The sequence below is a fragment of the Camelina sativa genome, chromosome 16 (genome assembly GCF_000633955.1).
Source record: "Camelina sativa cultivar DH55 chromosome 16, Cs, whole genome shotgun sequence".
In the NCBI taxonomy this organism is placed as follows: Eukaryota; Viridiplantae; Streptophyta; class Magnoliopsida; order Brassicales; family Brassicaceae; genus Camelina; species Camelina sativa.
In genome coordinates this window covers 13,836,838-13,851,334 of record NC_025700.1, presented here as the reverse complement: position 1 = coordinate 13,851,334, position 14,497 = coordinate 13,836,838, and the positions used below count along the sequence as shown (strand labels likewise).

Genomic DNA, 14,497 nt, shown 5'->3' with positions numbered 1-14,497 from the left:
TTACATGAAGATTTATAAAACTCAACTATAATAGAAGTTACGAGAAAAAGTAAATCACCATTTTGATTCTCATTTGGTGAGAATGCTGTGATGTTCACTCCTTGTCATTTTGTTGGTTTATTAGCTGGTTTGTATATGCGTTCTAATCATTTTGTTGGTTTATTAGCTGGTTTGTATATGCGTTCTAATTTGTATATGAAAAAAAAAAAAAAATTACAAAACCTATTAAATATAGTTTAATTGAACCGGTCTTGGTTTGTCTCAGATGGTTTTGACTTTTGAGTAATTAACTTTCAGAAAAGGAAACAAATATACATACTCGTTTAGTTCCGATTAAGGGATTATCAGAAAAAACAAAAAAAAAGGAAATTAAATCGATGGTTTAAGTGAACCAAACCTTTCGTCTCGGTGGGTTTTCCACAGAAAAGGAATAATAGTTCTACTTAAAGTGGCTCTTATCACCGTCGTCCGTCGTCAGGATAAGAAGAAACGTAACAAGTGACCCGTGGTGGGTATAGTTTGCATGGTTGATTGCCTCCCTCGGGTAGGTTGACCCGTTTATGGCGTAGGACCCGTGGTGGGTATAGAGTTCTCGGGTGGTGTAGCAAGCGACCCCATTGGCTGGAGGGTAACAGGATCTATGCCGTAAACTCGTAATAGTGCGTCTATGCCTTGCTTCAAGGCCTTTACGTCTAGCTTCAACGTCTCTAAGTCTAGCTTCAATGTCTCTAAGTCTAGCTTCAACGAACTCATTTTTTCTTCAATCCTGCTCATCCTCATATCAAAGTCTAAGTTTTGATAGTGAGAAGTGGTATCCAACTTATTCATATCAACTTTGTGTGGTGTAGCACTCTACCAAAAAAAAATTAAAGAAAAAACCATTCAATATACACAAGTATCTATTTAGTAATGTAAAAAATAGATATATAATATATGAACATTATTGTTAAAATGAGATTAGCTAGGTTAGAAATGAATACCACCAAATGTGCAACGTTGTGCTGATGGCGGGAAGGTCCTGTGGCCGTCGAGCCAGCTTCGCTAACAGCATCTGATTCATTTGAAGTAGACTGTTGGGTAGCCAAAGTCTCGGTCGCTGTTACGAGGACAGTTGCCCGTTTGTCGACTAATGATCCATCTTTCTCGGTGTTGGTCATCCGGACTAATTCCGTTGCTGGTGATGATTTCTCACCAGCCTCAACCTTCTTAGAAAAAAATAAATTAAGGGGTTAAAAATACTAAATACAAACTTACTTTATAAAAAATATGTATTAACCATCTCATGAGCGATTTTGCCAATTTGTTTGTGTACCGTAAGGTGCATGACAAGTTCTTCTTTATCCAAATCCAATTCTGTTTTGCTCTTCTTAACCATCACCTCTGTCTCCCAAGTGTACTCGAGTTTCTTCCCTGATCTCTTCCTCTTGCTAAATAGTTTCCCCATCGACTCCTCGGACAAGTGCTTCCAACATGCAAAAACCTCGTCGTGGTGCTCATTATCCCAATAGTACTTTTGCTGCAAAAAAAAAAAAAAGGTTTAAGCTATAGTTAGTAACTCCAAAAGATATGTAAACTAAATTTTTGTGCCAAAATACATAAAGATATACCACAAAACTAGACCACCAAGCGTCTTTAGTACTTTGTGGGATCATATTATAGTTCCACCATTGTCCCCAAAAATCCGCTTGCCATATTGCTGTTATGTCTTTGTCGATGCAATCATCATCGTCAAACCTGTCATAAAAGAAACAAAAAGAATTCATAAAAAACATAAGAATTACTAATGAAAACTCAAATATTGGATTTAGACAAATTTATTTACCATAAACTTCCATTAAGCTTGTGTGGATGGAGATGTGGCATGTTTCGCCTGGCAGGCGAAACTATCAAAGCTGCTAAGTTGGGTTGAGGTTGTTTTGCATCAATAGAACTAGCCGATCTAGTCGCTCTGAGAGGCATACGAGGTCCTTGTGAGAAAAGAGTGGCTTCATGAGAAGCGCTTCGACGATTCATATCTGCAAAAGATATGTAATAAAACTATAAAATGTTGTGTTAACATTCCAATATCATATTCCTAATAATTTACTAACTCTGACAATTACATATCAAAACTATATATTGGCAACTTCTGGAAGGAAAAAAAAGTACTATATGAACCTACAAATTATAAAATTTTAAACTATAACCAAAAACTCTAATCAGTTTGATTACATATGTAACCGAAGAATATATAATTCTGAATTGCTTGTTGTTAAATCATCCTCACAAGCTTAAGCACCAAAACTCAAAAGAAACGCACGAAAAGCCCTTAAATTGAAAGTTCCAGTTTCAAGATAACACGAAAAAGAGGGATTGAATCAGAAAGGGAGAGAGAGATCGGCGGGAAAACCTTGGTGCAGAAGGTGGCTTGTCGGCGGACGGTGAGATCGGAGGAGGCGGCAGGTGAAGAAAGAAAGAAGAAGAAGATAGAAGAAACTAGGGTTACTTCAGATTTATATACACAGAACAGAGCCATAGCCATGATTTTTATCCGTGGCTACTTCGTGGCTATGTCATTTTTTTTAAAGATCTGATTTGTTTATTTTATTTTGGGGTACAATTTCTTTGCAGGATACTATTCACAAAAAAATTACATACTTATTCAGTTATTCTGATTCTTGAATATGAAGGGGGTAAGCAACACACGTTCCGTCATCTTCTTCATAATTATGTTAGAGAGTCAAATGTCCTGTTTCAGTATTCTTATTTTATATTCATTCCTCCAACAACATAACAAAATGTCCTGTCCAATCGGGTTCACATCATAATAACATACATTGCGGTAAAACTAATAGTGGTTTGCAACATAACCAAATCATCACCTTCATCTCAAACTTAAAATAAAACCTTTTGATGGATCTAGTCGCCTTGATTGGTATAGCAATGTACCAATCTACAATGTAACAAATACCGGATGCACATCTTAGGTCTTAGCAAGAATTGCGGTAAAATTTAGAGTGTCTTTGCAAACATAACATTTTCATTTTCATTTTCATTTTCTCCCACTTAAGTGAAAGCCCTTGATCAAGTAAACCCTCTATTTGATGAAATCAACTTGGTGTGCGTCTTACTAACTTGCTAATCAACTTCTCTCAACATTATTGATATTCTTAAATTAATAAATAAGTAAACCAAAGTTAACAGAATGATAGGGTAAATAATTCACATTGCATTTTTACAAGAAGAATATATTTAAAAAAAAAAAAAGCGAAAGCAAACGCATACATAGAATATGAGATTTGGTAAAGTAAGAGAAAAAATAGTAATCACCAATTTCAACTAAAATTAAGAAAAGAAAAAAAAAACTCTATAAAAATGAAATCCCAATAGTAATATTTTAATTTTGACTGGGTCATTCATGGCCCAAGACTTAAATGGAGGTCCAGCCCAATACCATTCTCTAACTTGACTCCGTTACTACGATCACTCTCTCCGGCGAACCTCCTCATCACTGGCAAAGAACCACCGTGAGCTTTAACTTCTCCAGCCATAGACTCAGTCCCTCCCCCGTAAAGTCCCCTTCCACCATGAAAGTAACCAACGGGGTTTTGTGACGGCATGTGCTCACCGTAAAGCCACTTAGCACTCGAGGAAGAAGAAGACATCATCATATGCGGCGGAGGATGCGGCTGAGAGAGGAGATGAGGCAACGGTGCAAAGGCGGAGAGAAGTGGATTCGTGTGAGGGTGAAAACTATGATGACGTGGCAAACCGCGAGTGGCTAGCATCTGTGCACGTTTTAGAAGCTGACGCTCTTTCTTGTGAGCGTTTTGGTGACCACCAAGAGCTTGAGAGTTAGCAAACTCTCTACAACAATATTGACACTCGTACTTACGTGACTCGGATCCGGATCCGGATTCGGGTCTTGGTTGGGGTGACCGGTTTTGATCCGACGTCGTCGGTTCTAGTAGGTTTATACCGAAGAGCTTCAAAGAAGATGATGTTTCAGTCGCCATATATGCGAGTTTATCTATAAATGTTTATGTACAAAGAGAGAGAGATAGAGAGAGACAGATATAAAAAGTTTTCTTGAAAATGGAAAAATGAGATTAAAGACTTAAAATGAGATCAACCCCTGAGTTTGCATGTGCATATATTTATAATTAAGATGAGATTTAAAAATAATTATGGAGTCTAGGTTGGTCCACTCACTTTGTTATGGAGTGCTTATGGCATGTTTCTACATAGTTTACAATAGGGTTAATAGTTAAGTTCCGAGTTTTATGGTTTTTTAATAATTCTTTAGAAAATGATATGTACCACATATGTGTGCGTGTACACATAATAGACATAACAATAATATAAAAGCTAGGAGGTCTACATACCTCGTAAAGCATTGATCGTATATTATATAGTTTAAAAGATAAGCATATACATAATCTCATCATTTTTAAAAGTTTCAACTATGTCACGAGATTTGAACCATTCAATTAGTTGATTGGACATAAAGGAATTTTCTAGTTTTGTAGAAATAATTATAAGATTACAAATTTATTGAATAGATCTTTGATCTACCCCCTTAATTTATATAATGATCAATGCATTTATGAATGATTAAAATCGGGTTATAATTGAGGTCCTACCAAAAAATAGTTTAATACTAAAAAATAGATTAACATCAAGTTTAAAGTGTTGGCGTGATTGACGTTGAAATTAAGTATTTGTTTAGACATGGCAAGATCTTCCCGAATCTTACTAACTACAACCGTGATTAGATCATTAAACATTTTAAAATGCTATTACCACTTTATATTTGATTAAACCCTTTTAAATTATGTAAAATACATGATTAATTAACTAAGCCTATACTTCCTTACCCCCCTGAACTCATGCATGACCTTTGCTTTTAGGATATTTGAAAAACTTTACTTGTCACCATCTTTGTCCTCTTCACACTTAGCGAGTTTGTGTTTAGTTGACAATTGAATTAACCTAAATCATTATCTTTTCCTTAACACCTACAATACAATTGATTGTTTATAAATTACAGCTACCTTGTTATTTTTTTCCTATTTATTTTTCATGGTACTTCCAAATTTACTATACGGTTTTCAAGCATAAATTTATGATACATGTTTATTAATAACTATCGGAGTTTGATGGGCGCTCATGCAACCGTCCCCATATGCTATATGTTTGCAGTTTAGATGTATATGAAATTGACACAACCCATAAACACAGTTGCATAGAATTCTATTATATTTTCTGAATGAAAAGTTAATTCTTACAAGTGTTTGCAGTAGTCGGCAATTCTGTAGTATTTGATTTTCTAACGAATTATAGAGATGAAATTGTAACTCGCTTTGCTATTAATTTGTTACAATTTATATTTTGTTAACAATAGCTAATATTCTCTATGTTTCACAAAAATGTTATTTTGATATATTTCACAAAAATTAAGGAATTATTGAAGTTGTTTTCTTTTATCTTTTACAAATCCACTACATAAATGTATTTTTCTAAATTATAAACTGAAATAATAGTTATAAAGAAAATATTTAGTTTCAAAAATTGGATCGAAAAACAAAACAACAACGCTTTTTCTAAAAAAATGTTTTAGAAAGGGTAAAATTGTAACTAATATCAAGTAAACTTACTGACATTATGCAAATACTGACAGTAAACATCGTCAGGGATTTGTTAACTTTTGTGTTTTTTTCTTTTTCTTTTTTTTTTTAAGTTCAACGCTGGAAAACCATGAGATAGTGTTGAAACAAATATCAGAACCCTTTACATTGCAATGTCTTATTTGGCTTCTTGCAGTGAATATCTTACCTAATCTACACTTTAACAAGATTTTGTCTCAATATTTGGTTTCTTTTACTTTTGTAATTAGTGTTTCGTTTATGTCTCTTTCGCTAAAGAATTTTAAGTAGAGAAGAAAGTTGTTCACGTTCTAGACACACTTCATGACTCTAATTATTTCATCCGTTATGTCCACTTTTTGTTTGACAAGCCTCTTTTTGTCTACCTTGCAAAGCATCTTAAAATGTTACAAATATTTCTGCTTATTTTTATTATTGAAGGCCGGTTTTCGTGTCTATTGGTAGACAACCTTACTCGAAAACTCAGAACCTTACTCAGAATATGTAGTTGTTCTCTGATGATCGTAGTGACCATGAACGAGTTATACCGAGTTATATTTGAATCAAATATACCGAGTTATATTTGAATCACGTACAAAATATGCGTGATTAAAATTATCACGCTAAAAGGATAATTTGATTACCTATCTTTGAAAAATGACATTGTTAGAGCTTTTAGTTTGAACATTTATGCTTTTGGCTTCTCTCCTCTACCTTGAAACTTGCGACTTTATGAAAATGCATATATTTCTTCACTCTAGCTTATTACTGAAAGAAAGTTTATAGTTGATATTGACACCTAAAATTTGGACTAGCAATATTTATGGAACTATTCTTCTCAACTCATTTGTTGAAAATTAGAATCATGGCTATTATAAGTAGGCTAACTTGGTATGTCTTTTCTTCCAAATAGATCGTTCTTGTCACCCACTTAATAATTATTAAATCCATATTTGTTCAAGTACTGAAGTACATATCAGTTTTAGTAGGCTTACACCTTTCCCATTGGGGGTTCATATCTAAATTCTTAGAGTTTTGGTGCAAAAACCTGGCTCTTATTTGGGATAAGGTAAAAATTGAGAAAATAATGAGAGTGTCTATCATAGTGCATAATATGATAGTAGAAGACGAACGAGATGAGTACACTCTGTTTGATGAAAATGAATTCGCACAATTGCAGTCAAATAGAGCTTTAGAAGTTGACTACATGCTTCCAACAACCATGCCTTCATGTGTCGAAACTATGCTCAAGATTCGAATGGATGTTCGTGATCGAGAAAAACATAAACGATTACAAGATGATTTGGTTGAGAATATTTGGGCAAAATTTGGAGCAAATCAGTATTATAATTTATTATTTTCTCCATTTAGGAATTGCACTTTTATTGTAATATGTATTAATGTTTTTATTATGTTTTGTATGTTAAAAATTAATTAAATGCAATATTTTCTATTTTTATAAATTCTTAAAAGGTTACACATTTATACAACTTATATTTAATTTACAATTTTTTATTAAAAAAAAACAATATTTTCAAAAATAAGAGACCCAAAATTAGAACCTACCATTGGAGGATTAAATTTTAACTAAGAGATCATGGGTTCTTATATTCAAAACCATTCATAATTAATTAATAAAATAATAAAACATGTTGTAAAACACGGATGGTTGATTTCCATACACGACCCATGTACGTCTAAGCCCATAAGGCCCATCGGCCACCTCCTTTGTATTAAGTCGGTTTAGTGTTTCCTAAAGTGATAAGGCTGTGTCCTTCACTATATATATGTATGATTATCGAACATAATGAATAAGAATAAGAAGAGAAATTCTCCTTCGAGTTTCTCTAGTTTACAACACGTTATCAGTACGACTTGTTCTAAAAGTCCAACTGAGAAAAACCCTAAAAACCTAAACCGCCGCCGCACACAAAGTTCCTGTTCGTTCCAACCCAACAACCAGCTTCCGTTCGTGTTCGTGATTGGGTACCGTTCGTGAGCAACCTGTGTTCGTGATCAGTTCTTCTTCCTACCTAGGCCGAGGTTCGTGATCAAGCTAAAGGTAAAACCGAGGTCTTTAGCTCCCGATTCAAATCCAGTCAACCTACAAACGGTGGAAGGTAAATAAATCTAAACCCCCTTAGAACCTATGAATCGAACCTGATCTCTTAAATCTAATGGAATCCTAAAATATACAAGTAAACAATCAACAAACAAAACCCTAAGCTTTGAATTCCTAAAACCCTAAAACCCTAAAACCCTAAAACTCTAAAATCCGATTGTTATGGTTTAGGATTGCTTAGTATGTTTGCAATTAAACTAAATATGTTAAAACCTAAAATCCGGTTATGTTTGATTGTTTGCTTGTTGCATGAGAACCTTGGAACTAGAAACCTAAAATCGAAATTCATAGAGGAAATTTTAAACTGTTTGTTCTAAGGTTTAAATCCGATTAATATTGTTTATTTAAAATCAAACCCTAATACTAAGAACTTAAAATCAGAATTGTTCTATGTTTTGCATGAAAGGTCAAAACAAAATTAGGGTAAATCCCAAATTAATTCTAGACATTATCCTAAAATCCTAGAAAACATTCCCTAAAACTTTTGTCTTAATCCTAATCTAGAAAAAGGAAAATTAAAGGAAAAGGAAAATTTAGAAAAAGGAAAACTTTGCATGCTAGATTATTTTTGTCTAGGATTATTTTCATGCATACTAAACAACGAAAATTTGAGTGTAATAGCATGGCATGGTTCGGTCTTAAATACCGCATGCTAATAATCGGATGCATGTTTTATTGTGTAGATGACAAAGCTCAACAATCTATCCTATGCTGCCCTTAATGTTTCTGGAGATAATTACTTGCAAGGGGCATTGGACAATAAGATCAATCTGAAATCAAAAGATCTTTGCGAGTGCATTGAGGATGAAAAATGACTGTTCTGAAAAGAACAAGTACAAGGCAATTATGCATATACGGCATCACCTTGCTGAGAGTCTCAAAAACCAGTACCTCACTATTGAAGATCCTCTTGACCTTTGGACAGCGTTGAAAAACAGATATGGACACCAAAAGACGGTGCTCCTACCAAAGGCTCAATTTGATTGGAAAAACCTAAGGATACAGGATTTTAAATCCGTGGATGAGGATGAGTATAACTCAGAGCTAATTAAGATAGTCTCGATTTTGAAGTTATGTGGTATTGAGGTTATTGAGGAGGACTTGCTAGAGAAGACATTCTCTACCTTTCACTCCAATAACGTACTGATTCAACAACAGTATCGTGAAAAGGGGTTAAAGATGTTTGCAAGCTTCATCTCTTGTTTATTGCTTGCTGAGCAGAACAATGAGCTATTGATGATGAATAGTGATTTGAGACCTCCGGGTACAACTCCATTACCGGAAGCTCACAAGGTTGACATGGCAAAGAAAAATCTTAAAGAGCCTAAAGAGCCGAAAGAGACCAAAGAGTCTAACTATGTCCATAGGGACAAGTTTGGTCGTTGCCGTGGGAGAAGTGGACGTGGTGGTCATGGTCGTGGTAGTTACCAAGGACACAATTTTGGTGGTCAAGGCCGTGGAAACCGATTCGGCTTCGGCCGTGGTCGGGGTAAAGGCCGCGGGATATTTAAGCCGAAACATAAGAACAAGTCCACTTGCCATAGATGTGGTATGGAGAGACATGCAGAACTCCTAAGCACCTTGTTGATCTCTATCAAGAGAATTTGAAAAAGGATCTAGAAGCTAATCTGGTTCATCTCGATGGTGAAAGTGATTTCGACCATGAGAAGGATGACCTATTGGATTATGAAACCTCTGATTGTTTAAGAGAGGATAATTAAAACTCAAATTTGGTCTTGATTTAATTTTATACTTTATGCTTTGCATTCGATTGGATTCTTGTTTTGGATTATTATTTTTGGTTTAAATTCAATTATTTCCTTCAATATATATTTTCTTGTTTTATTACTTTAAAGTTTAAAACATAAATTCTTGTCTATATCAGAAAAGGCTGAGGAAAAGAATATACTTGTGGTTGATAGTGGATCAAGCCACACGATTTTGAAGGATAAGAGATATTTTGTTAATCTCATAATGAAAACTGCCAATATTAGTACAATTGTGGGTATAGAAAGCCTAGTTGAAGGCTACAACCATGATCATATTTTATTTCCTAATGGCACCCATCTTGAAATAAGTGATGCATTATATTCACCCAGCTCAAAGAGAAGCTTATTGAGCTTTAAGGACATTCGTTTGAATGGTTTCCATGTCGAAACAAAGGGTGAAGGAAACAAAGAATTCCTATATATTACTGAAATCACCCACGGACATAAGAAGGTCCTAGAGACTATACCCGCACTAGACACTGGTCTCTATCATGCTAAGATTAATAGGATAGAAGCTAATTTGGCAATGAACAAGATGTTCAATGAAAAATTCACTATATGGCATGACCGGCTTGGCCATCCGGGTTCTAACATGATGCGTAAGCTAATAATGAATTCAAATGGGCACACTCTTACAGAGAGAAAAGTTATCCCTAAACATCTCACGTGTGTAGCATGTGCACAAAGGAAACTTATTATAAGGTCATCACCAGTGAAAGTCATTAAAGAGACTTTAAACTTTCTGGAAAGAATACAAGGAGATATATGTGGACCAATACACCCACCTTGTGAGACGTTTATATATTTTATGGTCCTAATTGATGCATTGACCAGATGGTCGCATGTTTGTTTATTGTCAAATAGAAACCTTGCGTTTACTAGATTGCTGGCCCAAATTATACGTCTGCGAGCCCACTGTCCAGATTTTCCACTAAAGACTATACGTCTAGAAAATGCTGGTGAATTTACATCCCAAGCGTTTAATGAATACTGTATGTCCATGGGGGTGAGTGTGGAACATCCTGTGGCACATGTCCATACACAAAATGGATTAGATGAATCCTTCATTAAACGTATTCAATTGATTGCTCGGCCATTACTTATGAGGTCGAAGCTTCCTGTGTCGGCTTGGGGACACGCAATATTACATGCAGCTGAGTTAATACGCATCAGGCCATCTAGTGAACATAAATATTCACCATCCCAATTACTAACAGGTCATAAGCCAGACATATCCGATCTAAAAACATTCGGGTGTGCCGTTTATGTACCAATTGCTCCACCACAGAGAACTAAGATGGGACATCAAAGGAGGATGGGAATATATGTTGGATATGATTCTCCCACCATTATTAAGTATCTTGAGCCAACTACGGGTGATTTATTTAAGGCCAGATACGATTGTAAGTTTGCTGAATCCGAATTTCCTATGTTGGGTGGAGAGAATAACAAACTGGTTAAAGAAATATCATGGAATCAAACATCCTTAAATTGGCAAGATCCTCGGACTCTAGCCTGTGATGCAGAGGTCCAAAAGATTATACATTTGCAAAAGCTAGCTATTCAATTGCAGGATTCCTTTGCTCCCCCAAAGAGAGTAACAAAATTGTACATACCAGCTTGTAATGCACCAGTACTTATTGATGTTCAAAAGGAACACAATAACAAAGTTGCTACAGAGTCTAAGGCCCGTTTAAAACGAGGTAGACCCTCAGAAATCTAAGAAAGGTGCAAGTAAAACCGAAATTAAGGAAATTATAGACATGGCCACGGCAAATGCTAAGGCACCAAATGAGGTTTGGGACGCTGAACCTCCAGGTCCTGAAGGTATTGATAATAATGAGATCTTAATCAATTATATCATGTATGGAATACAATGGAACAAAAAAGATGTCGACATTGATGAAATATTTGCATACAAGGTAACAATTGAGATAAATGAGGATCATGAACCCACGTCTATATTAGACTGCACTCAAAGTAAATATTGGTTAAAATGGAAAGAAGCCATTGACGTGGAGTTAAGTTCATTAAAGAAAAGGAATGTGTTTGGTCTGATCTTAAGGACACTATTCGATATAAAGCCAGTAGGACATAAGTTAGTCTTTGTAAGGAAGAGAAATGAGAATAATGAAATCGTGAGATATAAGGCACGACTTGTAGCACAAGGATTCTCTCAAAGACCAGGAATATATTATGAGGAGACATACTCCCTGTGATGGATGCAATGACTTTTAGATTTCTAATAAGTCTGGCTATAAAAGAAAAACTGGATTTGCGGTTAATGGATGTTGTAACCGCATATTTATATGGTCCACTGGATAATGAAATATATATGAGATTACCAGAGGGTATTGAGCTCAAAGATAAGAGCGGTTCTCGAGAACAATACTGCATAAGGCTAAACAACTCTCTCTATGGACTGAAACAAAGTGGGCGTATGTGGTACAATAGATTAAGTGAGTACCTAGCCAAAGAAGACTATAAGAATGATCCCATCAGTCCATGTATTTTTATAAAGAAGTTTGCAAACAAAGGGTTTGTAATAATAGCAGTATATGTGGATGATTTGAATATCCTAGGAACTTTTGGGGAAATCGCTCAAACAGTCGAATATCTAAAGAAAGAATTCGAGATGAAAGACCTAGGCAAGACTAAATTCTGTTTGGGATTGCAACTTGAGTACATAAATGAAGGAATCCTTGTGCATCAAATGGCATATACTGAAAAGGTACTCAAGAAATTTAATATGGACCAAGCTCACCCATTGCCTAGCCCAATGGTTGTGAGAAGTTTAAATTTGGATAATGAACCATCTGGTCCAAAGAAGGATGATGAAGAGATTCTCGGTCCCGAAGTGTCATACCTCAGTGCAATAAGAGCGTTAATGTTCTTTGCTAGCCACACTAGACCAGACATATGTTTTGCCGTGAACCTCCTAGCTAGATTTAGCTCTTGTCCAACCCAAAGACACTGGAACGGTATCAAACATGTGTTGCGTTACCTACAAGGAACACTTGATTTGGGTTTATATTATACTAAACATAGTAAAGAAGGTTTAGTTGGTTTTGCTGATGCAGGTTATTTATCGGATCCACATAATGCAAGGTCTCAAACCGGTTAAGTATTTACACACGGTGGTACAACTATTTCGTGGCGTTCTATGAAACAGACCATTTCGGCCACATCATCTAATCATGCCGAAATCTTAGCTATGCATGAAGCCAGCCGAGAGTGTGCGTGGTTGAGGTCGATGACTCAACACATCCGATCAGATTGTGGAATGGCCGTTGACAAGGAAGCAACTATTATCTATGAAGACAGTACGGCCTGCATTGCACAGCTCAAGGAAGGATATATCAACGGATATCGGACGTAGCACATATTGTCCAAGTTCTTCTTCACGCATGAACTACAAAAGGCCGGAGAAGTTCAAGTGGTACAAGTTCCGTCTTGCGACAATTCAGCCGATCTCTTCACCAAATCACTACCGACATCAACATTCAAGAAGCTCACGCATCAGATTGGAATGCAGAGACTTAAGGACTTCTAGGGATGCTTGGAACAGGGGGAGTAATGCATGTTGTACTCTTTTTCCTTCACCATGGTTTTGTCCCAATGGGTTTTCCTGGTAAGGTTTTAATGAGGCAGCACCCCAAGTGCATTACAGAGATCCTTCTTAGCATTTGCACGGTTATGTCATCTAAGGGAGAGTGTTGTAAAACACAGATGGTGGATTTCCATACACGGCCCATACACGGCCCATACACGGCCCATACACGGCCCATACACGGCCCATACACGGCCCATGTACGTCCAAGCCCATAAGGCCCATCGGCCAGCTCTTTTGTACTAAGTCGGTTTAGTGTTTCCTAAAGTGATAAGGTTTTGTCCTTTACTATATATATGTATGATTATCGAACATAATAAATAAGAATAAGAAGAGAAAACCTCATTCGAGTTTCTCTAGTTTACAACAAAACAGTGTTTAACAACCCCAAATTAAGAGACCACCAATAATCTTGCTCTTATAACTGGCCCAATTCTATGGTTCGTTCAAAGGCAACGACAGTAAAATATTTTGAATGTCAAGAATTCTTATTGTGGGCTAGTAGTAGTAGTAAGCTAAGGGACTCGATCATTAGTATTAGCAAGAGAGGCCTTCGATGTTGCTTTGGGGAAAGCTCAAATAGATGCGTTTCTCTTGAATACTCTTTGGTCAAAAAAATCCGAGGCAGCTCTAATCAATGAAGACAAACTGATCTAGGAGATATTATGGTTGAGGTTTTATCGGCAAATCACCTCATTCCTCTCTTTCGGTTCTGTTTTCGTGAAAAAGGTTAACATTTGGCATCGTAAAGAAACTTAAGAGCGAAGATGACATCCACAAACTCGAGAAATGCATATGTATTCAAAGCCAACTGATTGAGATTCTCCAAACCTCTCTGTATTTGGCATTATCTCCCTACCCCCACTTATGGATATAGTCCTTTTACGACCTTCACCATACGTCTCCTTATCTTCCTTCATGGGTTTTTTTTTTTGTTTTTTGTTGTTTGTTTTTGTTTTTGTGGCTATAACTTTTTCTGCCGTTCCAAAACAACCCAAACCAACAAGACACACTTTTCATTGATAAAAAAATATCAGAACGTAAAGAAAATTTATTATTATTATTACAAGGATTCACATCCCCGACGTCGCGGGGAAGTATTTAAAAGAAAGAAAAAAATTTAAAATTTAAATTATACAATAATATGAAATCATTTAAACGTAATAAAATAGTTTGAATACATAAATATTAAATATAAACTGTTACTAAAAACACAACAATCAAAATGAAAACTTATAACAAAAAAATATTATGTATAAAATAGATGAAACTTTGCAAAAAACATTGTTTAAAGTATTATAGATATAAGATATACTATGAACAATTATAGTAAAGAGCTATTATTAAAAAAAATATTATAATAAAATGATCC

The 14,497-nt window shown here is 35.5% G+C and overlaps 2 protein-coding genes across 3 annotated transcripts; both read right to left on the bottom strand.

Moving 5' to 3' along the window:
• On the bottom strand, nt 265-2,664 carry LOC104750491. Of its 2 annotated transcripts, none has more exons than XM_010472291.2 (6): nt 2,390-2,664; nt 1,823-2,015; nt 1,608-1,734; nt 1,313-1,516; nt 981-1,205; nt 265-852 (listed from the first exon to the last, which is right to left on the bottom strand). In XM_010472291.2, exons 2-6 carry the CDS (start codon nt 2,011-2,013, stop codon nt 559-561), a joined length of 1,041 nt encoding a protein of 346 aa, XP_010470593.1. In that variant the 5' UTR covers nt 2,014-2,015; nt 2,390-2,664; the 3' UTR covers nt 265-558. The 2 variants fall into 2 exon arrangements, with proteins under 2 accessions (XP_010470593.1, XP_010470594.1); XM_010472292.2 differs by having other exon boundaries at nt 981-1,202; nt 2,390-2,662.
• Nucleotides 3,177-4,126, bottom strand: LOC104750490 (zinc finger protein 6). Its single transcript, XM_010472290.1, has one exon. It carries the CDS (start codon nt 3,993-3,995, stop codon nt 3,396-3,398), a length of 600 nt encoding a protein of 199 aa, XP_010470592.1. The 5' UTR covers nt 3,996-4,126; the 3' UTR covers nt 3,177-3,395.